Raw genomic sequence first — 25,379 nt, 5'->3', positions numbered from 1 at the left:
TTAAGGTAGATGTGGCACTGAGGCTATGTATTTACCCATCTACAGCTGAAATCCTTAGTTCTCTCCTTGGTTCCCTCCAGCCTTTAATTAATTGCATGGCTTCTACCATCAACTTCATATCCACCCCCTCCACTGAATTTCCCTAAATATATATATATGTATATTTTAAAAACAGAATAAACAACACTTGGATTTCAGGGTTGTTGTCATACGCTACACTAACTCCCTCCTCTCCTCAGCAAAACAGGCATAGCAACACAAGGTCACTTTGCAGAGATGGTGTAACCCACATGCACTCAACCATAGCACTGCTCCCTCCAATTTGGATGTAATAATGATGGAGTTTATCTGCCTTGGCAATGAGGGGTGGGTTTTTTTTTTCTTCAAATGTTCACAGATTTGGGATAGGGAAAGAATAATTTTTTGTGGGATATGAAGTAAGGTCTGAGTTAACAAAGACCATGAACTGCTCCCTTTTATTTTTGGGTACATTTTGCCCATTCACAGCTACATTAAAGTTCTGGATACCTGAATTATTTTCTGTTGAACAGCAATCACTTCACCAGGGAAAATCAGCATAAAAGGCTTCAGATGAACCAAGAAGTTCTTTCTGTAGACAATAAGTGTTTCTCACTAACCTTCTTTTTCTCAAGTTGGCTAGATCTGCTTTCCTAAATGTCAATAACTGCTTTGACTTCATTCAGTGGCTAAAAAACAAGACCTTTAAGTTGAGACCTATCCCAGTCTGCATCTGTGTTAGAATTGCTTTTAATATGTTTTCTTTAATAATATGTTTTTAACCCTTTTTTGTTTTAAAAGATGTTTTTAAAGTTTTTTAAAGGTGTTTTTAACGTTGTTTTGTTTTAATGTATTTTAAGGACTTTTTATGATGTTTTAAAGTGTTTTTAGCGTTTCTGTTTGCCGCCCTGGGCTCCTGCTGGGAGGAAGGGCAGGATCTAAAGCAAATAATTAATAAATAAATAAAAAACACTGAAAGCTGGGAGCAGGCTTTAAAATAATACTAGAACAAATTATTAGAATAGATTTTACACATTTTGCCTCATATCTTGGGTTCTACAAGTGATAAAGATTTGCTTTTTAAAAAAATGAAAGCTGAGAATCCAGGGTATATGGTTCATGCGGAGGTGACAACTATCTCTTTTGCATCCCCTGCAGTTACCCAAGAAGACATGCCCGCTTAAGGATCAGTAACTGCTTATTGAGCAGGATACAAAGTGTAAGAATAAACTGATAGTTCTGATAATGGAAGGATGTAAGAAACGAGGTCCCCAAAGATCTGTATTGGAAGGAACTAGTACTTTTTAACGTGTTCATAAATGACCTGGGGTTAGGGGTGAGCAGTAAGGTCACCAAGTTTGATGACACCAATATATTCAGGGTAGTAAAAACAAAAACAGATTACAAAGAGGTCCAAAAAGGTCCCTCTAAACTGGGTGACGTAGCTAATACGATTCAATGTAAACAAAAAGAGCTACGAATCATGATTTATTATTTTTTTATTTATTAAATTTATATCCTGCCATTCCTCTCAGAAGGAGCCCAGGGAGGCAAACAAAAACACTAAAAACACTCTAAAATATCTTAAAAACAAAAGACTAAAACATATTAAAACAAAACATCTTTAAAAACATAATATGATTCACTAATATGCAAAAAACATTGTGGTTTAAGGACGTTCCTATAGCCCACAGATATTTCTATCAAACTTTAAAAAACAGGGAAATTGGGTAGCTATAGTGAATGCACCAGGGGAGCAGGAGACCTGACCTCCTCTCTGAGATATTGTACTGCCCTACAAATTTGTCAAAATGCAAACACCATTTGGGTTGGTCTTTCACAGTCCAATCCACTTCTTGTGTAGCTTGGAAAAATTTGGTAACGTGCCTCTGGGCATATGGTGAGTGGTGGCAACACCTGCCATCTCCAAGAAGATATAGGTATAGCATACAGCCACTCTCATGGCTGTATAATCAGCATGAAAGGGGAGGTTGTGTGTTATCTACTATGGCTGACTCAACTTTCACTCTGATTGGCTTCAATCAGCATGAAAGGACAAGGACCCTTCTCAGTGACTAACATGCTCCCCTTTCATAATTATTGGTTCGTGCATAGGGGCCTGGCTAGGACCTGTTTGGTTTTTTGGTTTTTTTAAAACCAATGAAAAATTAGGAACATTATGTAGTCCTATTTCTTAGCAGAAGTCTTTAGTAACAGCAGCGGATTTTGAGAAGCAACCAGCCCACCTTTCCCTTAGACACAAATAACAGACACAGTCTCCTTAGGTAAAAAGAGATAAAGAATGTTTACTCACGACCTTCATATGTTTAGAAAAACATAGGCTCTAGCTTAGATGGAAAAAGTAGGAGTCTTAGTATATTTAGTCTTTGGTGATGAAGCTCCTGGAAGAGCATCTGCCATGCTGCCTCTGCTAATGGAGGATATGCAGGAATCTTATTCCCCTCAGAAAGGAAGAGAAAGCCAGGTAACCCCGCCCTTTAGGAAGTTACATCACTGTAAACAGATACATAGAGATATTTCCTAAATATTAATTAGAAGGAACATCTCCCTTTTTACAGGGGGAACATGCAAGTTTACTTATTCCAACACTCCTCCTCAAACTGGCATGCAAGAACCCAAGAGTCCCATCTTGACACGAAATCTCTGGAAACAGTCTCTTGGCAATGGTTTTGTCAAGATGTCCGCTGTCATTTCTGTAGTTGGACAGTAGTTCATCTTGATGAATCATTTCTCTGTCAGCTCACGCACGATATGGTACTTTATCGCTATATGTTTAGTGTGTGGTGTGATTCTCCCAGTCTGAGAAAGTCTAACACAACTTTGGTTGTCTTCCATCATCTGGATTGGCCTTTGTACTTTTATTCAAAAGTCCTTTAGTAATCTGTTAAGCCAAATGGCTTCTTTGCATGCTTCTGCAGCAGCTACGTACTCAGATTCTGTGGAAGAAAATGCTATTATGTCTTGCTTGTGACTGGCCCAGGAGATAGGTCCATCTCCATACATAAACAGAAAGCCACTAGATGACTTGGAGTTTGAACTGTCTCCAGCCCAGTCAGCATCAGTGTAGTACACAAGTTTTGGATCACTATTAGCTGGCAGTCTCAGCTTAAAGTCCATAGTCCCTTTCAAGTATCTAGCCACCCTTTTGACAGCAATCCAGTCCTTGTGTGTGGATGTGCTAGTTTTCCTACATAAGATCCCTACTGCACTTGCTATGTCAGGTCTGGTGTTTGTGGTTAAGTACAGAAGCTTCCCTAATGCTGTTCTGTACTTGTTATTTGGTAAAGGTTCACGTACATCATTGTCTTTAAGAAAGTCTGTTGCCATGCACGTTACTACAAGATAGGCATCTTTGAATTCTAGAGTCTAAAAGAACAACAATATTTTGCCTTTGGTTGAGTAGATAGGAGCCATCTGCTTCCTTTTCAATCTGAACATAAGAACATAAGAAGAGCCTGCTGGATCAGGCCAGTGGCCCATCTAGTCCAGCATCCTGTTCTCACAGTGGCCAACCAGGTGCCTGGGGGAAGCCCGCAAGCAGGACCCGAGTGCAAGAACACTCTCCCCTCCTGAGGCTTCCGGCAACTGGTTTTCAGAAGCATGCTGCCTCTGACTAGGGTGGCAGAGCACAGCCATCATGGCTAGTAGCCATTGATAGCCCTGTCCTCCATGAATTTGTCTAATCTTCTTTTAAAGCCATCCAAGCTGGTGGCCATTACTGCATCTTGTGGGAGCAAATTCCATAGTTTAACTATGCGCTGAGTAAAGAAGTACTTCCTTTTGTCTGTCCTGAATCTTCCAACATTCAGCTTCTTTGAATGTCCACGAGTTCTAGTATTATGAGAGAGGGAGAAGAACTTTTCTCTATCCACTTTCTCAATGCCATGCATAATTTTATACACTTCTATCATGTCTCCTCTGACCCGCCTTTTCTCTAAACTAAAAAGCCCCAAATGCTGCAACCTTTCCTCGTAAGGGAGTCGCTCCATTCCCTTGATCATTCTGGTTGCCCTCTTCTGAACCTTTTCCAACTCTATAATATCCTTTTTGAGATGAGGCGACCAGAACTGTACACAGTATTCCAAATGCGGCCGCACCATAGATTTATACAACGGCATTATGATATCGGCTGTTTTATTTTCAATACCTTTCCTAATTATCGCTAGCACACTGGGTCGACATTTTCATCGTGCTGTCCACTACAACCCCGAGGTCTCTCTCCTGGTCGGTCACCGCCAGTTCAGACCCCATGAGCGTATATGTGAAATTAAGATTTTTTGCTCCAATATGCATAATTTTACACTTGTTTATATTGAATTGCATTTGCCATTTTTCCGCCCATTCACTCAGTTTGGAGAGGTCTTTTTGGAGCTCTTCGCAATCCCTTTTTGTTTTAACAACCCTGAACAATTTAGTGTCGTCAGCAAACTTGGCCACTTCACTGCTCACTCCTAATTCTAGGTCATTAATGAACAAGTTGAAAAGTACAGGTCCCAATACCGATCCTTGAGGGACTCCACTTTCTACACCCCTCCATTGGGAGAACTGTCCGTTTATTCCTACTCTCTGCTTTCTGCTTCTTAACCAATTCCTTATCCACAAGAGGACCTCTCCTCTTATTCCATGACTGCTAAGCTTCCTCAGAAGCCTTTAGTGAGGTACCTTGTCAAACGCTTTTTGAAAGTCTAAGTACACTATGTCCACTGGATCACCTCTATCTATATGCTTGTTGACACTCTCAAAGAATTCTAATAGGTTACTGAGACAGGACTTTCCCTTGCAGAAGCCATGCTGGCTCTGCTTCAGCAAGGCTTGTTCTTCTATGTGCTTGGTTAATCTAGCTTTAATAATACTTTCTACCAGTTTTCCAGGGACAGAAGTTAAGCTAACTGGCCTGTAATTTCCGGGATCCCCTCTGGATCCCTTTTTGAAGATTGGTGTTACATTTGCCACTTTCCAGTCCTCAGGCACGGAGGAGGACCCGAGGGACAAGTTACATATTTTAGTTAGCAGATCAGCAATTTCACCTTTGAGTTCTTTGAGAACTCTCGGGTGGATGCCATCCGGGCCCGGTGATTTGTCAGTTTTTATATTGTCCATTAAGCTTAGAACTTCCTCTCTCGTTACCACTATTTGTCTTAGTTCCTCAGAATCCCTTCCTGCAAATGTTAGTTCAGGTTCAGGGATCTGCCCTATATCTTCCACTGTGAAGACAGATGCAAAGAATTCATTTAGCTTCTCTGCAATCTCCTTATCGTTCTTTAGTACACCTTTGACTCCCTTATCATCCAAGGGTCCAATCGCCTCCCTAGATGGTCTCCTGCTTTGAATGTATTTATAGATTTTTTTTTTGATGCCTAAATAGTACATTGCAGTGCCTAATTCTTTAATCTCAACTTCCTTGTTTAAATGATGTACAACTTCTGTGTAGTCTTGATCTCTTTGAGTCGCCACGATCAAGTCATCAACATAAATCAGGATATAAGTCAAATGTCCATTTTTGCTTCTGGTGTACAGGCATCGGTATACCTCACTTTGCCTGAAGCTTTGCTCCTTCAGCATTTTGTCCAGTTTCTCATTCCAGGCCCTTGCAGCTTGTTTGAGCCCATACAAGCCCCTTTTAAGTTTGCATACAAGATGTGCTTGCTTCTGGTTCACAAAGCCTGGAGGTTGTTCCATGTACAACTCTTCTGTTATTTCTCCATGCAGAAAAGCATTCTTGACGTTGAGGTGTCTGACTTGCATCTGCATGGAGGCTGCCACACTTAGTAGCATTCTTATTGAGCTGTGTCGGACAACAGGAGCAAAAATAGCATCATAGTCCTCTCCATATTTCTGCAGGAAACCTTTGGCAACTAGTCTTGCCTTATAGCGTTCAATTTCTCCTCCTGCATCTTGCTTCACCTTGAACACCCATCTGCATCCTATGGCTTTCTTGCCTGGTGGAAACTCTGTCAGGGTCCATGTCTTATTCTTGTGCAGTGCATCCATCTCCTCCTGAGCCGTGTTATGACACATGTTCTTGGGAACCTGAGTGTGTGAACCTGCCACCCACATGTCCCATGAAACACACCTCCTTGAGAGGAGGGGGATCTTTTGCTAGGGATAAAAAAAGCGTTTTGCCCTGAATTGTGCCTAAATGTTGCGTGCATAACCCAAGAAATGCAGGTCCAAACCAGACTAAAGCAAAGGTTTTTTTTATTGAGAGAAAAAAGAAGAATAGCATTACAAAATTACTGGGTGCATAGCAGCATTAATCATTAATATCCTAACCCATTCATGACTTTAAATTAAAGAGGGGTGTGGCACATTACCACACCACCTAGAGGAAGGAGGCAGTGACTACAGGGATTAGCTGTTGCCTCCACTCCATCTGCTTCCTCATTTTGTCTCTTGGTGGCAGAGCAGTGAGGATTGATCCTACTGGAGTTCCTACTGTTGCACATCCCAGATGACCCAGCGAGAGAGCAGATAAGAAATGAGAAGTGGCAGAGACATCAAGGAGTTGCCTCTGTGTCTGCTCACTCTTTCCCTCCAGAGCGAGGAAAATGCAGATTATTGAGTGGAGTTGGTGGCAGCTTCTGTGCTCTTGCCTATCTTCTGCCTCTGGGAAGCAGTGGATATTGGGACTGTCCAGATGACCAGATGAGAGAGGTAGCATTAGTGGTGCAGTGGAGCAGGAATGGTGGGGGAAGTGCAGCTCCGGGACTTGTTTCAGAGCAGAAGCAATGATATCATCTGCTAGAGATGTTATTGAACCAGGGTAATTGATAGGCTCTCCTTGCTCTGGCAACTGAATGAGGTGATAACAAGGCTTTCAAGTTTTACTAGAGTTTGTAGCAGATTAGCATAGCAGAAGTCAGAGAATGAGGAAAATAATCAAGCCGAAGCTGGATATGTCTTTCCTTTGATAGGGTTGTTACTTCCTGCTAGCTGTTCTTTGCAAGAGTATTTGCATTTCTAATGGAAAACAAAAGGTTGCATTTTAGCTGGTCAAAGTTTTTTTTTAAATAAGTTCAGTAGTTTGTATATAAATTGTGCTAAGTCTCTTGTTTGATTCACACAAGGATTACACTTGCACAACAGGTCTTTCCCCAATCTTCTCCCTCTGCACATCTTCTATATCTATTCTGGGACTACACCCCTGAATAATTACAGTAGGGCCGCACTCATATGGTGGGTTACTTTCCAGACCCCCGCCAAAAAGCAAAAATCACTGAAAAGTGGAACATAGCTGTGGCAGGGGGGGACGCATCGAGGAAGAAACCTTCTGTCCGTTCCCTGGGTAGGCCTTGGGATCTGCGGCGGCACGTCGTTTGCTGTGGGTTGCCCTTCTTAGGTCTCATTTGTGGGGGGAAGCACTTCCCTGATGTGGCAAGTGTGGGTGAAGCTGGAGGGAGAGGATCCCCCAGGGCTTTGAGCCCAGGCGATTCCGTTCAGAAGCTTACTTTGCTGAGGCAGTCAGGATATCCTTGGCCCGGTGCTGCCTCTCATTCCTGTAGCAGCAGGACTGTGCCTGGGAAGCCGAAGGGCACAGCTGCTGGACCCTCATGCTCAGGCCGGTGCAGAATGCACCCTCAGATTTATGCAGTCACCAACTCCTTGCAAGGCCTGAGACCACCTAGCAGCTCATGTTTAGTCAACTCTTTCTTCAGCTCTTTGTAAATAAGCTCAGTTGAAATACTTAGTCCCCCTGTGGGCCACCAGAGTTTCCCTCTGTGCATCCCGGTGCGCCCGAGGGGGTGTGGGCAGAGGCTGGGTCCTCCCCACGTCCATCGAGGAACAGAAGCGAGATGTCGGCGAGAAGGCCCTGTGAATGCCAGCCAGTTGCGTCTGCTCACCCTGGCCCTGGCCCTGGGGCAATGGAACACAGCTGCCTGTAACCGCATGGCGGTCAAGTTCAAGGGCTGTGCCGCATGAGCCCCACCGGTCCAGTGGGGGGGAACCCAGCCGCTACCCGTACGTTGGTGTGTCTGTCCTCCCTGCCATATTAGCAGAACACCGAGAAGCAGGCCCCTACTGTATAATGGATCAACACAGCCGCCTACATTTTTGGACTCTCCTGGGGTGTAGCTATGGGGACTTTCACAAGCAGTCCCTACACTTCAAAATCTACAATTACATCACTGGGTGGCATTTGCCTGCATTCATTCTCTCTCTTTCTGAGCAGAGTGGCAGTTGGGATTGAGTTCGGTGGAGGTATATATCCAGGAATATTTCATCGTTATTGGGACCCAATCCCAAACACTGCACTGCCTAGACTCTAGAGCGGGGGTGGGGAAACTTAGACTGTGGGGCCCAAATGCAGCCCTCCATACGTCTCTGTCTAACCCTTGACATTGTCCCCTGGCAATGCCTCTCCTGTGGCCGCACCCCTTTCTCCAGACCACAGTCCTCAGTGACCTTACTGTAAGCCCTCTTTTTGCTTGGCTGGAATGTGCTCCTGGACCACGATAATGGCTCCAGTGTGCCTGAATGGGAGGACTGGAAGATGTGTGTGTGAGCTTAGAAACCTCTGGCTTTTGCAACTACTCTTGCAAGGCAAGTACTGCATCATTTCCACCACCCACTCTTGCCTCTGGCCCCACCCACCACCACTGGCATGTGCCCTCATCTCCAGCCCCGGGAGGCTGTCCACAAAGGAATGTGGCCCTCAGGCTGAAAAAGTTTCTTCACCCCAGCTCTACAGAGAGAAAGCAGAGAAATAATGGAGGAGAGGAGGAGGCTGCTCTTTGCTATGGTCACTTGAGCAGGGGAGTGAGCAGTGAGAGTAGCAAGGAGCAGCCTCTTCTGCATGCCTGCTGACTCTTTTTAGGCAGTGGTCCTTGCCCCAATACCCGCTGCCAGAGGTAGACAGTAGAGGGGTTGCAGCAACAGCAGCAAGGGCCAACCGCCACTCCTCTGCCATTGAGAGACAGAGAGCTTGGCAAGGGAGCAGAGGTGGCTACAGCAGCAGGCACCGCCTTCTCTTATTTGCCCACCTGGGCTGTCCTGCTCTGTCTGGCTGTCAAGTAGCCACCACCTCTGCTCACCTGCTTACTTCTTGCCCTGTTTGCACCTGCCCAGGGGAAGAGGGCAGGTGATGGTGAGCAAAAATGACTGTTCCTTGCTAACTGCCACTCCCGAGGCATGAGGAGAAGGAGGGGCAGAAGTGTTGCTGCCAGTGTGGTGTAGTGGTTAGATTAGAACTTGGGAAGCCAACATTCACATCCTTACTCAGCCAGGAAGCTTACTGGGTGACCTGAGACAGTCAGTGTTATGTATATTATGCCTTTTTATATACATTATGGATTAGCATTTTGGGTTTTTGTTTTATTCTTATACTTGGTTTTAATGTCTGTTTTTAGATTGTAAGTCACTGTGAATTGCTTTTTCCACAAAATAAATACAATGAACAAATATAACAATAATTGCCTGTCAGCCTAACCTGCCTCATAGGGTTGTTGTCAGGATTAAATATGGAGGAAAGGTGGGACAATCATGTATGCCATTTTGAGATCCTTGGAGGAAAGATGGAATATAAATGTAATAAACAAACACATAAAGAGGCAAAGATGTGGGACACCCCCATACACCTGGGGCTGGGTGTCAAGCCTCCTAAGGGCCCCCCGGCTGCTGCTGCTCCTCAGTGACACCTGGTCAAGACATAACACCAGTAGAACCCGTTCCTCCCTCCTCCTCTTTCTCTAAAGGTGCTGCGATGGCGCGGACTACCGAGTCTGGCCTTGATGATTATGCCCCACACGCGGATCAAGCGACGCTTCCATGAATCCCCCCTCATGATCATCAGTACAGCCGGTGGCTCGACTCACAGCGCCCACAGGGTTTGCGCCTGCGCATTTTAGCAGTCCGGCTGAGCGCTTTGAGAGATGCCACCGGAGAAAAAAGGAGGGGAGGAAGGAAGAGAAGAAGAAAAAGAGAGGGACCACGTGACGCAAGCCGAGCTAAGCGCTACGGTCCATCCCAAGGTGCCGCAGCCTCCGCTCCTGTCCTTCTGCCTTTTTACCTCCCTGCCCCTGGGCATGGGAGTCGTCCGAAGCGAGGCGGAGCTTGGAGATAGATACCCAGAGACAGAGATTTAAATTTCATTCCCACCAAATAGGGGAGCGGGAGCAGCAGCAGCAGCAGCCCCGGCGCAAAGCTACAGGCACGCGCCTTCCGAATCAGTCCTGCCGGTTCCTCTCCAGCCGCCGCGGTCGCCGCTGGTGGTGGTGCTGCTCGCTTGCTCGCCTGATTTGCCGGCCAGCCTGCCAGTTAGCCAGCGATGGGTCACTCCGCCGCTGGAGAGCCGGGCCTCATAGCCAACGTGGTGAACGACACCTTGGAGTTCTACCGCTGGACCTGGAGCATCAGAGGTAATCAAGCTGCCGGCCAGCCGCGACGCGCCAGCCAAGCTTTTGTTCAGCTCCGGGCAGCCTCTCTCGCCGCTGCAGCTCTCCCCTTCTCCCCTCCCCCTCTCCTCCGCCCGTAGTTGGCCTGCTCTCTTTATTCCGCTCCATCCCAGGCATCCTCTTCGCGCGCGCCTGGCACCTGCCACCCCACTTCTCCTCCGCTGTCTCCGCCGCCGCCTCCCTCAGCTCCAACGCCGTCTCCCTTCATCGTCCCATGCAGTCCGTAACGAGACGCCCAGGCAGCCTCCCCACCCCCCTCCGTCTCCAAAGCCTTGCCGGCTGTCACTGTCACACAACGGTCAAAATGGCTCTGTGGCTTGTCTCAAACCGGGTTGGTCTGTGCGGTCGGTGGAAAGAAGTTGCAACGCCGAGTGGATCTGGATATGTCTTTAGATTTGGGCCTGTTTGGAGCTCTCTGTTCCTCACTCCCTTCTGTGGCTGAAAGTGGATATTTAGATTTCTTCTTCTTTATCATTCCCCTTGGGGGGTCGGCAGCAGGAGGAGCAGGCTCCATTTAAGTTTGCTGCATGAGGTTTTGTTCCACCATATCCCACCACCCCCGGCTCCTTGACATTTTAATCATAGTACACGGGGAAAACTTGTAAAAACGCTTTTCTTCACATTCTGGTTGATTCTGAATCCCTTACTTGGCTACATCGTAACCATGTTAGCCGTTGATCCTTGTTTGATCCCTGCGTAGCGGCTCTTTCTAGGCTGAAACATGTCGATACAGAATCTCATATTGTTCTTGCGGATCTGGAATGGAGACGCGTGCTCAGCACGTGCCCACACCCATCTCACATTGTTAAAGGATTCATATTGCGAATAAGTGGAATGCTTACTGTGAAAACATTTTCCTTTTAGATTGTGTAGCAGTTCTGAGGCCATTTAGCATAGCACTTTAGATTTAAATGTAACACTAGATAGAGCCTTGCAAGATGGATTGGTTTACGTAGTAAAACTGAATGTTTATTTATTTTTATTTATTTATTTATTTATTTACATTTCTAGACCGCCCTATAGCAGAAAGCTCTCAGGGCGGTGTACAACAAATAAAATCACAATTAAAATATGAGCAAGTGTGGAAAATATAACATGATAAAAATCCAAAATAGAATTACCATGAGTTTATAAATTAAAATCCATATTAGGTTTAAAATTAAATTTAAAATGTTTAAAAAGCCTGGGCGAAAAGGTAGGTTTTTACCTGGTGCCGAAAAGATAACAAAGAAGGCGCCAGGCGTATCTCGTCTGGGAGGGCATTCCATAGTTCGGGGGCCACCACCGAGAAGGCCCTAGATCTAGTTGTTGATCTCCGGGCCTCTTTATGAGTTGGGACCCGGAGAAGGGCCTTCGACGTCGAGCGTAGTGAACAGGTAGGTACATAGCGAGAGAGGCGTTCCACCAGATATTGCGGTCCGATGCCGTTTAGGGCTTTATAGGTAAGAACCAACACTTTGAATCTGGCCCGGAAACATATCGGTAGCCAGTGCAGCTGCGCCAGGACAGGTGTTATATGGTCAAATTTCTTTGTCCCAGTGAGAACTCTGGCCGCAGCATTTTGCACTAGCTGAAGTTTCCGAACCGTCTTCACAGGTAGCCCCACATACAGTGCATTACAGTAGTCCAATCTAGAGGTTACCATAGCATGGATAACTGAGGCGAGATTCTCCCTGTCCAGATAGGGTCGTAGTTGGGCTACCAGCCGAAGCTGGTAGAATGCATTTCGTGCCACCGAGGCTACCTGAGCCTCAAGTGACAGGAGCGGATCTAATAAGACCCCCAAACTACGTACCTGCTCCTTTAGGGGGAGTGTAACCCCATCTAGGGCAGGTCGAACGTCAACCATCTGGGCAGAGGGCCCTCCCACCAACAGCATCTCAGTCTTGTTAGGATTGAGTTTCAGTTTATTAGCTCTCATCCAGCCCATTATCGCGGCCAGGCAGCGGTCTAGTACATCAACAGCCTCACCTGACGAAGATGAAAAGGAGTAGTAGAGCTGCGTATCATCAGCATATTGCTGGAAACGCACTCCAAAACTCCTGATGACCTCACCCAGCGGCTTCATATAGATATTGAAAAGCATGGGGGACAGAACTGAACCCTGCGGGACTCCATATTGGAGTACCCAGGGACTCGAGTAATGTTCCCCCAGCATCACCTTCTGGAGACGATTCCCGAGATAGGAGCAGAGCCACCGCCAAGCAGTGCCTCCCACTCCTAAATCCGTAAATCGCTCCAGAAGGATACCATGGTCGATGGTATCAAACGCCGCTGAGAGATCAAGGAGAACCAACAGAGTTACACTCCCTCTGTCTTTCTCCCGACAGAGGTCATCATACAGGGCGACCAAGGCCGTTTCTGTACCAAACCCCGGCCGAAAGCCCGATTGAAATGGGTCCAGATAATCAGTTTCATCCAAGAGAGCCTGGAGTTGGCGAGCGACCACACGCTCTAGGACCTTGCCCAGGAATGGAACATTTGCTACCGGCCTATAGTTGTCCAAATTATCAGGGTCCAAGGAGGGTTTTTTTAGGAGCGGTCTCACCACCGCCTGTTTCAGGCAGGATGGGACCACTCCCTCTCGTAAAGAGGCATTAATCACCTCCTTGGCCCAGCCGGCTGTTCCATTCCTGCTAGCTTTTATTAGCCATGAGGGGCAAGGATCCAGAGCAGAAGTGGTCGCCCGCACCTGTCCAAGCACCTTGTCCACATCCTCGAGCTGTACCAACTGAAACTCATCCAGTAAAACAGGACAAGACTGTGCTCTGGACACCTCATTAGGATCAACTGCTACAATAATGGAGTCAAGGTCCCGGCGGAATGTTACAGCACAGTAAGATCAAATGGCTATGTGCAATTTTTAAAATTAAACAAAATGTAATTTATGGCCTGGAGTGGTCTCACATCTCAAGGTGAAATTTGTTTGTTTGTGTGTTTCCATTTTTTTAGTTGAAAACTTATTACAGAATGGAAGCCAGATAGCATAAGAGTTAGCTGATAGATCAATATCAAGTATGATCAGTAGTAAAACAGTTAAGAGTGGAATTTAGGATTGGTGTGAGGGAAACACGTTCAGAGATGCAGGAAGATAGTGTGCGGTGTAACCTTATGTGGGTTTAACTCAGAAATAAGTCTTGCTTAGTTCAGTGAGATTTACTTCCAGGTGATTGTGCATAGGATTGCAGCCCTAGAGTTGATTCCCATATTATGCAGGGGCATGTTCATTTGTCAGTTTGTACAAACAATCCTGGCTTCTAAAGGGCATACCTGAATGATACATAAGGATATTTTATATGTACTCATTAAAGGGCAAAGATGCACTTGCCTAATGCATGTTTATGACTGCATTTATCTTCAGGAGTTGGGACTGTATTTTATGTGTATGTAAAATGTAATGTTCTGAGGTGGCCCTTGTATTTTATTCTCAAGTATAAAGCTGTAAACAGGGCCAGAGGGTGGCCAAGTTGGGCCCTGGCCAAGGGCCGTTGTGGTCCTCTGTCAGTGAGAATGCAGTGTGTGCTGTGCGTGCCTGCCTGCCATCACCCATGATAGCAGGGGGGGCTTCCCTAAGGGGCTTACACCTCCACCACCATCTTGGTTGATGGCCAGCATGTGTGCACATCATACACACAACATGAGAGGTAGGTTGGGCACTGTGGGCAGGCTTATTAGCCCCGTGCCACCTATATCAGGGGGTGTTGGGCTATGGTACCATGGGCCCAGGGCAGGCTGGTGCCCAAGGGCCCAGTCATGCCTGGCACTGGCCCTGGCTGTAAAGATGGTCAACCTCTTCTTAAATACCAAGATGGATCTACAATGAATCTGTGATGGATTTCACTGCTGTGGAATTATGGGATTCATGTGGTCTTGGTTATATATTATTACATGAGCTGCCTTCCTTCCTGTTCTGAACCTTTCCTGCCATCTGTTGGATTACAAATTAATGTTATGTTTTTGGTTGAAATAGCACATTCTTGCTTGATCTGCATTATTGCACTTCTTCTCTTGATCTCATCTTCAGTCATACTTCAAATATATTAACCAACATCTACAAACATAAAAGATCAAGTAAAATACTGTAGCTGTATGTTTTCAGTCTTACTGTGGTTTTATATTTCAATTTAGAATAAAAGCAAACTGCTGTGCTAGTCGCTTCTATGTAACTTTTAAATGTAAGGTTTTAATATCCAAGTGGTTTTAGGATGTTTATTAATGCCTCGAAATTGCTACTGAGTACTTTGCAATCAACAACAGACAAAGCATTTTATGGAAGAGGAAAGATTAGGCCAGTAGCATGGAAGAAATTGGCAGCAAACAAGAATATTATAATATAGAACGCAAATCACTTTGGTATTACCATCCCTCTGAGGGAATATTAATTGTCATTTTGATAACTGAGAAAACAATGCCTAACTTTTCTTGCTTAGTCAGCTATTTTGAGATTGTCATACATAGTTGTCAACAGTATGGCATAATCTGAGGCTCCTTAATGACAAAACATTTTTAGTTAAAAATGTTAACACAAGACCTTTTAGTGAATTGGTTCTTTTGGCTTTTTGATGAGCATGAGATTGTGGAGGACATGGTGTGGATATGGATGAGGAAGAATATAAGACTTCAGTTACTATCCTAGGCATACTGACCTTCAAATCTGTGGAAATGACTTGCAAGCAAATATGTTAGTGTGCTTCTATTGCCCTTATATTTGCATGCAACTTTATAATCAAAATAATATTTGTACCAATGTGATTCAATATCATGGCAGTATCACAATATCAGAATACTTTAGTAAGAGTCTTCCAAACACTGCAGCAACATATTTCCATTCACATAATTGATTCTTTTATATGATAACCCCATTATGAAATGGAAATGGACTGCCTTCAAGTCGATCCCGACTTATGGCGACCCTATGAATAGGGTTTTCATGGTAAGCGGTTTTCAGAGGTGGTTTTACCATTGCCTTCCTCTGAGGCTGAGAGGCAGTGACTGGCCCAAGGTCGCCCAGTGAGCTTCATGGCTCTGTGGGGATTCGAACCCTGGTCTCCCACATTGTAGTCCAGCACTCTAACCACTACACCACACTGGCTCTCAACCCCATTATATGATACCCCAATGCCATCTGAAATAAATGCAGTTCTGTAGCGGCACTGCTAGGTGGATTTCTCCAAATCCTGCAGCTGCATTATCTCCTTTCATATAATTAGCTGTTAATCTTAAAGAAGCCACACCACAATCCTGTTTTGAAATAAATGCAGTTCTGCAGTGGCATTACTAGATGGATTGTTTCCCATTTCACCAAATAGTGCATTACAGTGCAGTATGCCAGTTTATTTGCTGATACGTTACCAACTTTGTCCAATTTATAACAGTACAGTTATTTATTTAGCACAGGGGCGAGGCACTTTTGACACTCCAGATGTTTTTGGACATCAGTTCCCATTATCCCTGACTACTGTCCATGCTGGCTGAGGCTGATCAGAATGGAAAGTCCAACTTCTGAGGGTCTGAGGTCCTCACCTCTAATACAGAGGTTTCCCCAGGCAACCTATGTGTGCCATGTCCATTATTTCAGTAACTATTACAACTCTGTAAGATTTTTCCTGCCAGTATTATTACTCCCATGTTACAGATGGGGACAGAAGGCTAATTGAGGCTTTTCAATCCCCTGTCAATGAGTTCATGGCTGAATACGAAATTGATCTGGGGGCTTCCAACATGCTCTCAACCACCATCCTTTGTTGAAGCTTTATTTTGGAAAAGGAGTGGAGCAAATTTCCTCCACTCTGTGGAACCTAATTAAAATTTTGGATTTGCCACTGTCACACTTTCTATTTTGTTGAGAGGGTCTAGAAAGGGGCAGAAAGTGGTACTCTTCTGCTTCCATATTTTCCTGGCCACATTCACACATCTGTTATACTGTTCTATGAATACCAGTCCTCTTTTTTGAAATTGTCAACAGGAAGCCAAATCCCATACAAGTCTAAAATGGAACAAATTACATGCATGCAAATGCTGGTGTTTGTTGTCCCAAAAATGTAGGTTCGCCTATCAGATTGTAGAGCACCCTGATAACAGCAGTGATGCTACCAAACAGATGAATCAGAACATCTATTGCTCTGCAGCATCATTTCTCAATCCATATCACCTTGAAATTATACCATGTTGTGGGCCTTGCCCAACAGTCATATTATAAAAGCCTTGCCATGTGTTAATATTGCTCAATGAATGAGACATTTCACCATGTTGAGAACATCACTGCACAGCAACATTGCACAACAAATGAAGAAATTTTATTCTCACTTTGACACCTACACAGTTTCCCTTCATTGTTTTCAACATTCCCATATTTCTAAAATCAGATTCTGAAATTTTTTTATTGTTCCTTCTCTACTCTAATCACGTGCCTCAGGGCCAACTCATGCAAGTGTATTATCCTCATGATGTGATATTTTTCAGGAAGTTACTTTTTGGAAGAGATTTCATAAACCCTTTCACAGTGATGAATACAGCATCTGTCACAAGTTGACTGCTCAAAACTTCCTTCATGGTGAAGTTGACGGTCTGAGTTGGTCCTTAAGTACTTGAAGGTTCAAAATGGAAATTTCCCCCTTTGGAATCTTTATAGAAATTTAGTGGCTATTTTTTAAGCAGTAGGATGTTAATAGAAACTTGACCACTTTTGAATTTTTATTAGCAGTGCTTTTTTGCTGCGTGATAGAACTCACTTTTTTTTCCTGCCCATGGCAACCATTTTGTGCTGGTACTCACAGCACTTTTATCAAGGCATGTGTACTGGCACCTCATTTTTTACCCCAAACAGCACTGCTTATTAGTAACATCAAATATCTACAAAAGTATTATTGTTGATGTTATATAGCATCTTTATTGATTTAGTTCCATGTGGTAACTTTTAAAAAATGGGAATGGACCTGCAAAGGGAAATTTCTGAAGAGCAGTTCTGAATATGTGGTAAAATGACCCGACAAATGCAATATACGCTGTTCGGGAGAGTTTTTATAAGATTCTTTTTTTAGTACTGTTACATGTATCTAAGATATTAAGCAATATTAAAAGCAGTGCTGGAAACTGGAAAGAAATATAGAGAACTATGAAATCTATCAATAGGGACCACGTTTTTTACTGTAAAAAAAGAAAAAAAGAATGGTAGTGATAATCTGTGCAAGAATAGTGTAAACGGCTGGCATACCATGCTGGTTTGTCATCTAATACTTTTAAATTTTGAAATTGTAGATGGTATTCTAGAGCAATTGCTCCAAGGGTTTATTGATTATACTTAATCACCATTGTACACCTCATATACATTGGGACTACAACAGAGAGTATTAACATTTGAACAGAACAACTGCATTTATGGAATTTTAAAAATGTTTTTGTATTCCTTTTTTTAGTATGCTCTTTTCGGGACTCTGGACCAATGGTATGAATAATTACTCATTATTCCAGCTAAGCAGAATATATGTGTTCATCACATATATAATATGTGTACATATATAATATATGTGTTCAATGGGGCTTATGCCCAGGTAAGTTGGTATAGGATTGTAGTTGCCTGTTCGTTCTTTGCCACTATTATATTGCTTTTGGCTGAGTATTTATTGGATATGACTTTTCAATAAAAGTCCTTATTTCCACAACACATTGTCAGATACTGTCATATATTGCAGTAATTTGTAGCTTTTGGTATTAAAATATAGGGTTGGATCCAGATTTCAGTCATGTTTCCAGTAGACCCACTGATATAAATGAGATTTAAATTTATCACATCTCATTTATTTCAATGGGCCAACTCTAACATTGACTTAATCTTGACTGAATCCATAACATTTAATTATAGCCAGTAAAGTATTTAATGAAGAGCTGTATATATTGATTTTAAGGTACGTTTACTCCATAGTTCCTCTAATTTTACAGAAACATTGTCTCAGGAGGCTAATGACTATATTAGTAGAACTATGGGAAATGTTTTGCTCCTCACTATTTTACTTAAATCAGGAATGGAGAACCTGTGGCCTTCCAGATACTGTTGGACTCCAACTCCCATCAGTCCCAGCCAGCTTAGCCAGTGATTAAGGATAATGGGTTAAGTCCAATAACATCTGGAGGGCCACAGGTTCCTCTTCCCAATTTGGAGCAATTACTACAGAGACAATATTCATATATCCTTCACTTTCATCCCCATGCATTTCAACTTGCATCCTATCTTACAGTGCTGGGATAGGAATAGAATGGAGAGACATCTCATAAGAACCTCAGTGCACACTTCATAGGGTTACAGGGCTGCAGATGATAAATGAAGTATTCTGCTGAAATCTGTGGTACCTTTTCCCAGGAAATCATATGTCTGGGGCACAGACATCAGTCCTGGGGTACAGCTCATTGTGGTTTGTGCTTTGTAATTCTCCTTGCCCCGTGGTAGTACATTTTCACACAAGTGAACCTAGAGAGTGTGCTGCTAGAAAAAGAGAACTCATGATGCCCTTCCCTTCCCGTGTTTTAGGAAGTTGCTACTGGCCATGCCAAATGGAACATTAAAAACAATTCTGATATTATTACACTACAAAATGATCCATTACAGTACAAACCTATGCATGTATACTCAGAAAGTAGTCCCTCACTGATCACTGGAGCTTACTTTTAAGTAAGTGTGCATACGACTGATGCCCTAATAATTTCCTTTTTGTTGCTAGCTAGGCATTTGGAGGTGCCTATAAAAACAAAATTTCTGTTTCCCAGTAGTATATTCACAGCACAGTACTTCAGTGCATAGGAAGGAACAGAAGATTCAAACCTAAAGGTAATTTAGATTATAATTGAAAAGATAGATTAATTCTTAAGAAATCAGGTGACGTAGAATTCAAAACAGAAGGGTTTTTGAAAACCTTTTTTTTTTTACTAAAGCTGTCTACGTCTAAAGCTTGGAGTGGTGAGATATGTTCATATCTTTAGTTACAGTGTTCTAAGAGTCCAAGTCCATTACCAAATTAATACCTAAGACCAAATGAGCAGACAGCTTGCATTGACTCTAAGCAAAGTTTACCATCTAAATAACAAGAAATAGCAAATAAAATGTACCCCACAGGAATTTCCATTAAGGTTGGAAAGAGCAACCCCTGATCCACCATGCTGGAAAGCATTTGGATGATGATGTGGGGTGTCCCCTTGCCCTGCTTGACTTTACCTGCCTTCATCACCAGGGCAGGCCAGCCACTGAGCACCCCAGTGCACATGTCCAAACAGCAGGTGGGCAAAAGCCACCACTGGCAATGGAATCATTTTTCCCCAAACGGTGTTTCGCGGGTGGAGAAGGGGCAGAATTGCTGCAATCACATGATAGTAGCAAGCTGGCTCAGGATCTAGTGTATTCTGTGCTGACCTGGTTCTGCCTTTTCCCCCACCTCCAAAACACCTGTTTCAGGGGTTTCCACTAACTACTACCAGTGGGGATACCATTAGCAGTTGTTTCCACCAGCTGTTTGAACAGGTGCATTGGGGCACTTCTTGGCAGCAGGTTTCCCTTGCCAGCAGAGTCTGGCAAAGCCAGGCAGGGCTGGGTAGAGGGACACCTGCACCTCATCCAAACCCCCTCCAGCAGAGCAGAACAGGGTTTTGAATTGCTCTGCTGGACCATGCTGGACTATTTAAACTGATAAAAAAAAAGGTCTAAAAGCCCCTCCTTAGCCAAAAGAATCACTATTCCATATTGTTGACACAGGCTATATGAAGAATGTTCGCTGGCAATGTTTACTTGGGATTCATTGTTCATATTATTTATTTTCTATTATTATGGAAGTGTTCTTATATTTATGGTGGGTTATAGCATCATTCTCATAACATCAAGCAGAAAACTGATAGATTTTGTCTTGCTGGGGCATAACGTTACTTGTGCATCAAGAAATAGCTAGATCTGTGGCAATTACCTTTGTCTAGTGATTACGTAATTTATCATAGTTAATTTTTAAGCACATTTGGTGTGAGGAATGTGGATATTTCTACTGCCACCGCTGGTTAGAAATTATTGCTATAGTTTACCTGAAATTTCTTCTATGCAACGTTTCTACTAAAATAAATGGGAACTGCACAAAAGGCAGAAACTTTTGATGCAGCAAAGCCTAGGACATGATTAGGTCTTATGCAATAGTGCTTTTTTGCAAACCCATTCATTTCAAGTGGATTGTATCCTTACTTGGCTCCAGCCAGCAAGGATTGTGTGTGTGTGCATGTGCACGCTCATGTGTATGTTTAATAATCAGGCTCCTCCATATGTGGATCATCTTTGTAGGAGCAAACACTAAACAGTGGAAATTCCAAATTGGCACCCCATTGGGTGTGCATAGTGCTCTTGTGCTATAATAAATGCAAGGAAAAGACAGTAGCTCAGTGGTACAGCATCTGCTTAGCATGCAGAAAGTCACAAATTCAATCCCCAGCATCTTCAGGTATGGCTGGGAGAGAACCCTGTCTGAAATCCTTGAGAGCCATTGCTAGTCAACGTTGACAGTGCTGAGCTAGACGAAACAATGGTCTGACTTAGTATAAAGTAGTTCCTATTCCTACTTCTGAACAAATGGTAATCAGCAATCACCAGTCAGAACGTTCATTGAGTGTTGCTTGGATAAATCTCTTAGCCTTACCTATGTGACAGGGTTATTGTGAATTTACGATGGGATTTCCCTCTTAGGTTATCTGAGCTTTTTGGAGGAGTGGTGGGATACAAAGATGATGAAAAAACAAAGCAGAGCTAGCAACACTGATCATCTTTTTGACAAAGGTGAATCTCAAATGTATCAGTTTACAACTGATTACTATTGTAAACAAGGAAAGGTTTATGGGTGATTTGATTGATTGATTGATTGATGTGTGGTTTAAACGTTAGGACTGTAACACAGTACTTGTATTTTTCTGTGTATATGATATGTTACTACTGCTATTAAAACTCAGTAATAGGCATATTCTATGTTGTGTTTTTCTTTCTTTTTAAGAAACGTTATAGCCTGGCTAAGCCACTTGAGTAGAAACAGCCACAACCTTTCTTCTTGGATTAACCTGCAAAGTATATTGTTGTACTAATTCTAGTCCTGATTTCTGTGATACATTATCATTCTGGGGTAGGGAAGCGTCCATAAAACACCTTTCACCCTCATACATTTTAAATAACATAATTAGCTGATGCAGAAGGTGAAACTCTTACCAGACACAAGTCCTTTTATACTGTACTGAGTCCAACAGATACACTCATCTTGTTGCTGACCTATTTGCCGAGTCTATTATTTGAGAAACACTGGATTATGCTTAGAATGGAGATAATGTTTGTATTTGTAGAACTTATCTTTAAATAGCCTAGACTAGGTATGGGGGAGAAATTTAGTTTGGTTTGGTTCACCTGCATTTTGCAATGCAGTTCTAAAACCAAATAATGTGAACAAATACACATGTAGTAGGGGAAACCATGCATAAAAATGCCTGCATTTGTGAAAATAACATCAAAATGCATCATATTAGGTGAAATTGCTTGCAAAAAATGTACATATTAGGAGAAATTTTATACAAAACTATGTATATTAGGAGAAATGCACACTAAAATGCTGATGGATTTTCCTGACGACTTTTTGTTAAAAAATCGCAAACTGATGCAGGCATGCGGAGAACTGAACTTAAAGACTGGAAAAATGAGAAATGGAGGGAGATAAAACCTGTGAGTTTTTCACCCCTACCCTAGATTACTGTATAGGAACAACCCATTATCAGAATTCTGGATTTAACTTCTCAGAGTTTCTTGTTGTGGAGATAGTAGGTAGAAGTGGAACATTTCATTGCAATACAGTCCACTGTATTTCACATTTTATATGTACATACATATTGATTTCTGTTGTATGCTGATTGACTTGAAATTAAAAGTAGTAACAAAGACTACTGCTCCTAGCCTAATATATCAATTTTGTTACATTGATAGCTTGGAGGAATTTGGTAACGTGCCTCTGAGCATATGGGAAGCAGCAGAATGCCATGGGGGATATTTTCAATTTAACATTGCAGAATGTAAAAAATCCATATTGGTTATAGTATACAGCTAGCGTACAGCCACTCTCATGGCTGTATAATTATGACAACTGCAGCAGTTCTACAGTCATACTGGTGACATGTATATGACTATTAGAAAAACTGAAGGTTTAGTATTCTATATAACAAAGGCAGAAAGCTTGTAAATCAATCACATTTGTTCTAGTCTCTCCTGAATGCCAAAAAATGTATTTGTAGATTAAATTGTCTCAATCACCTCCAAATCTAGGTTCCTTAAAATAACAATTTTAAAAGTTCAGAATGAGTTTCCATTGAGAACCTGGACTATTTAACTCAGCCTTGTAAATAAGGCCACACAATTTACTACCCTGCAAAAAGTTTTACTAGCTTGGTGAGCAGAGGTGGGACACAGAGAACTCAATCTCTCCTGAAGCAGCTTACTGCAGTCCTTTTCCAGGATGTGAAAAACTGATCTTCCTCAGTTAGTTTATATGCTGGGTGTAGAGGAGAGACAAGGCACTCTATCCCTCCCCTGCCAGCTTGTTTACTTGCTTGCATGGGATTCCTGATTACCCACGGCTACAAGACTAATGCTTAATAGAGATGTGAAGGCCCAGGGGAAAAACCCCATTTGTAGGGGGGACGAAGAAAGCTTTGTGGCAGGGCCGATTTTTTCCATTTTCTGTCTCTATTGTTACAAGTCATACAAGGCTGATTTAATGATGGGAATAGTTCATTTACTTTTCATTGTTTATGCTTTAAAAAATAATATACTGTTGTTTTCAGCCAGAACCAGAATATTTCCCCTATATTATCACTTGCATTTCCATTATTGCCTTCAGGTATTAATGAATTTCAGGTTATAGTCATTTTCTGCTAATTCTGAAGAAGCAGAAGTGTGGAGGGGAAAGCATCCATAGCAATATTCTTCATTTTTCTCTTGATTTCTATGTGTTTGTAGAGGCGTATTCTGCTGCAGCAGCAGTTTTGTTTCTGTGGTGTGTTAGGTTTGAATAAATTATGCTGAAACTTGCTGAAACAGCATCTGTATGACGTCTGCATTATTCGTTACAAGACCCAGGTTTGTGGCAGCATCAGAAGCCATGCAGTTGGAACTTCCCCCTAATTGATCTCAGGTTCTTCAGGTTGAAGCTTTTCTTGAAATGTAGTTGTGGCTTAAAAGTCAAGATTTGTATTCAACTTTCTGACCACATTTGTGAGGGTTGATCAGCAGGTTTGCTTTAGCTGCATTGTTTAGAACTCAGTTGGAATCATAGGGTTTTTTTGTCCTGGTACAGTTGTTAAATTAGCACATCAAAGTTAGGAAGATGGTATTGTTGCCAATTACTGCTGTTTTGAATGTTCATTGTGCTTAACTTGTAAATACTTTAGCTTTAAACAGGAATTTCTGAGACTTAATTGTCATGGCCTTTTGGACCCAGTGTTTACCATTTTTCTCCTCTATACCTGTGTGTGTTTGTTTTAGGATTGCCAGGTTCTTGGCCTGAGACTGTTCCTGTATCTTTAAGAGAAGAGAAAGTCAGCCAAGTGCAGGTGTTCTTGCAACACTGTAATGAGAAAAACCACAAGGTGGAATTCTCCCTCCCCCCTGCACAACTTTTAAAGATACAGAAGAACTCCTGGAGGTGGGCCTGGCAACCAAGAGGTCTTCTGTATCTTTAAAAGTTGTGCAGGGGGAAGGGAGAATTCCACCTTGTGGTTTTTCTCATTACAGTGTTGTAAGAACACCTGCACCTGGCTGACTTTCTCTTCTCCTAAAGATACAGGATCAGTCTCAGGCCATGAACCTGGCAACCCTAGTTTGTTTGTGTATGATTGGGCTGGTTCAGGTGTAATGTTAAACCATAGTTACGAGCATGACCTACAAAGAGCTTTTAGTGTGCATGCTAACTCCTTTCTTCTGGCGCAGCCACAAAGAGCAGTTCAGAAGTTGTTAATTCTGCTTTTGATTAACTGCCACTTGCCATGTCATCCAAACCAGGCAGGGCAAACTTACACTAAACCATAGTTTAGCATTATGTCCAAAAATAGCTTCTGTGTATGTTTTTATACATATGCATGCACTAGGGCTGCCAGGTGAGAAGCATCCCAAACCCTGAGATTTCAAGGGCAGGCCCTAGTGATGTCATGAAACATGATACATTAAGCATCAACCGCCATTTGGAGCATACCACTAAAACAAAAACATTTACTGTATCTGATGGGAAATTAAGAGAGAAAGTTTAGCTAAAAGACGGAATCTGGGTAGGCAACATTTAATCTAGCCTACTTACTTCTGGCAAGAAGGGTTGAAGTGCCCTCAGGCCAGGCCAGTCACCAGAAGACCATTGTAGGAAGTAGTGCTGTGGAGATAGGGTTGCCAGGCTCAGGGCCTGAGAATGATTCTGTATCTTTAAGAGAAGAGAAAATTCAGCCAAGTGCAGATTTTCTTGCAATGTTAATGGGAAAAACCACAAGGTGAAATTCTCCCTTCCCCCTGTACAACCTTTAAAGATACAGAAGACCTTCTTCTGTATCTTTAACAGTTGTGCAGGGGAAAGGGAGAATTTCACCTTGTGGTTTTTCCCATTGCAGTGTTGCAAGAAAACCTGCACTTGGCTGAATTTTCTCTTCTCTTAAAGATACAGAATCATTCTAAGGCCCTGAGCCTGGCAACCCTACGTGGAGATATTAGATGGGAGCATTCAGGAGTAAAGATGGATGCCCCTGAAGGCTGCAATTCTAAACACACTTACTAAGGGACTAAGCCCCATAGAACTCAACAGGACTTACTTCTGAGTAGATATAGTTTGGATTGTGCTTTTGGTAAAGCTTGACTAGGGATCCTCTGCAAAGCTATCCATATCCAAGCAGGGCTGGCAACCTCCTGCCTGGAATGCCCTG

The 25,379-nt window shown here is 42.9% G+C and overlaps 1 protein-coding gene across 3 annotated transcripts in view; it reads left to right on the top strand.

The window, feature by feature from the left end:
* ELOVL4 (ELOVL fatty acid elongase 4) overlaps positions 1-25,379 on the top strand; it is a 79,831-nt gene that overhangs the window by 6,443 nt on the left and 48,009 nt on the right. Inside the window, exon 1 of one of the 3 annotated variants that reach the window (XM_061623195.1) lies at positions 9,956-10,394. The exons of the other annotated variants lie outside the window; for them this stretch is intronic. Within the exon in view, the coding sequence (XP_061479179.1) occupies positions 10,304-10,394 (91 nt within the window). The 5' untranslated portion in view covers positions 9,956-10,303. Of the gene's footprint in view, positions 1-9,955; positions 10,395-25,379 lie in introns of those variants that run through there. 3 annotated transcript variants of the gene reach the window in all.

This window comes from Rhineura floridana, chromosome 4, assembly GCF_030035675.1.
Source record: "Rhineura floridana isolate rRhiFlo1 chromosome 4, rRhiFlo1.hap2, whole genome shotgun sequence".
Taxonomy (NCBI): Eukaryota; Metazoa; Chordata; class Lepidosauria; order Squamata; family Rhineuridae; genus Rhineura; species Rhineura floridana.
Note: the sequence above shows the minus strand (reverse complement) of the source record. Positions and strands in the feature narration are given on the sequence as shown.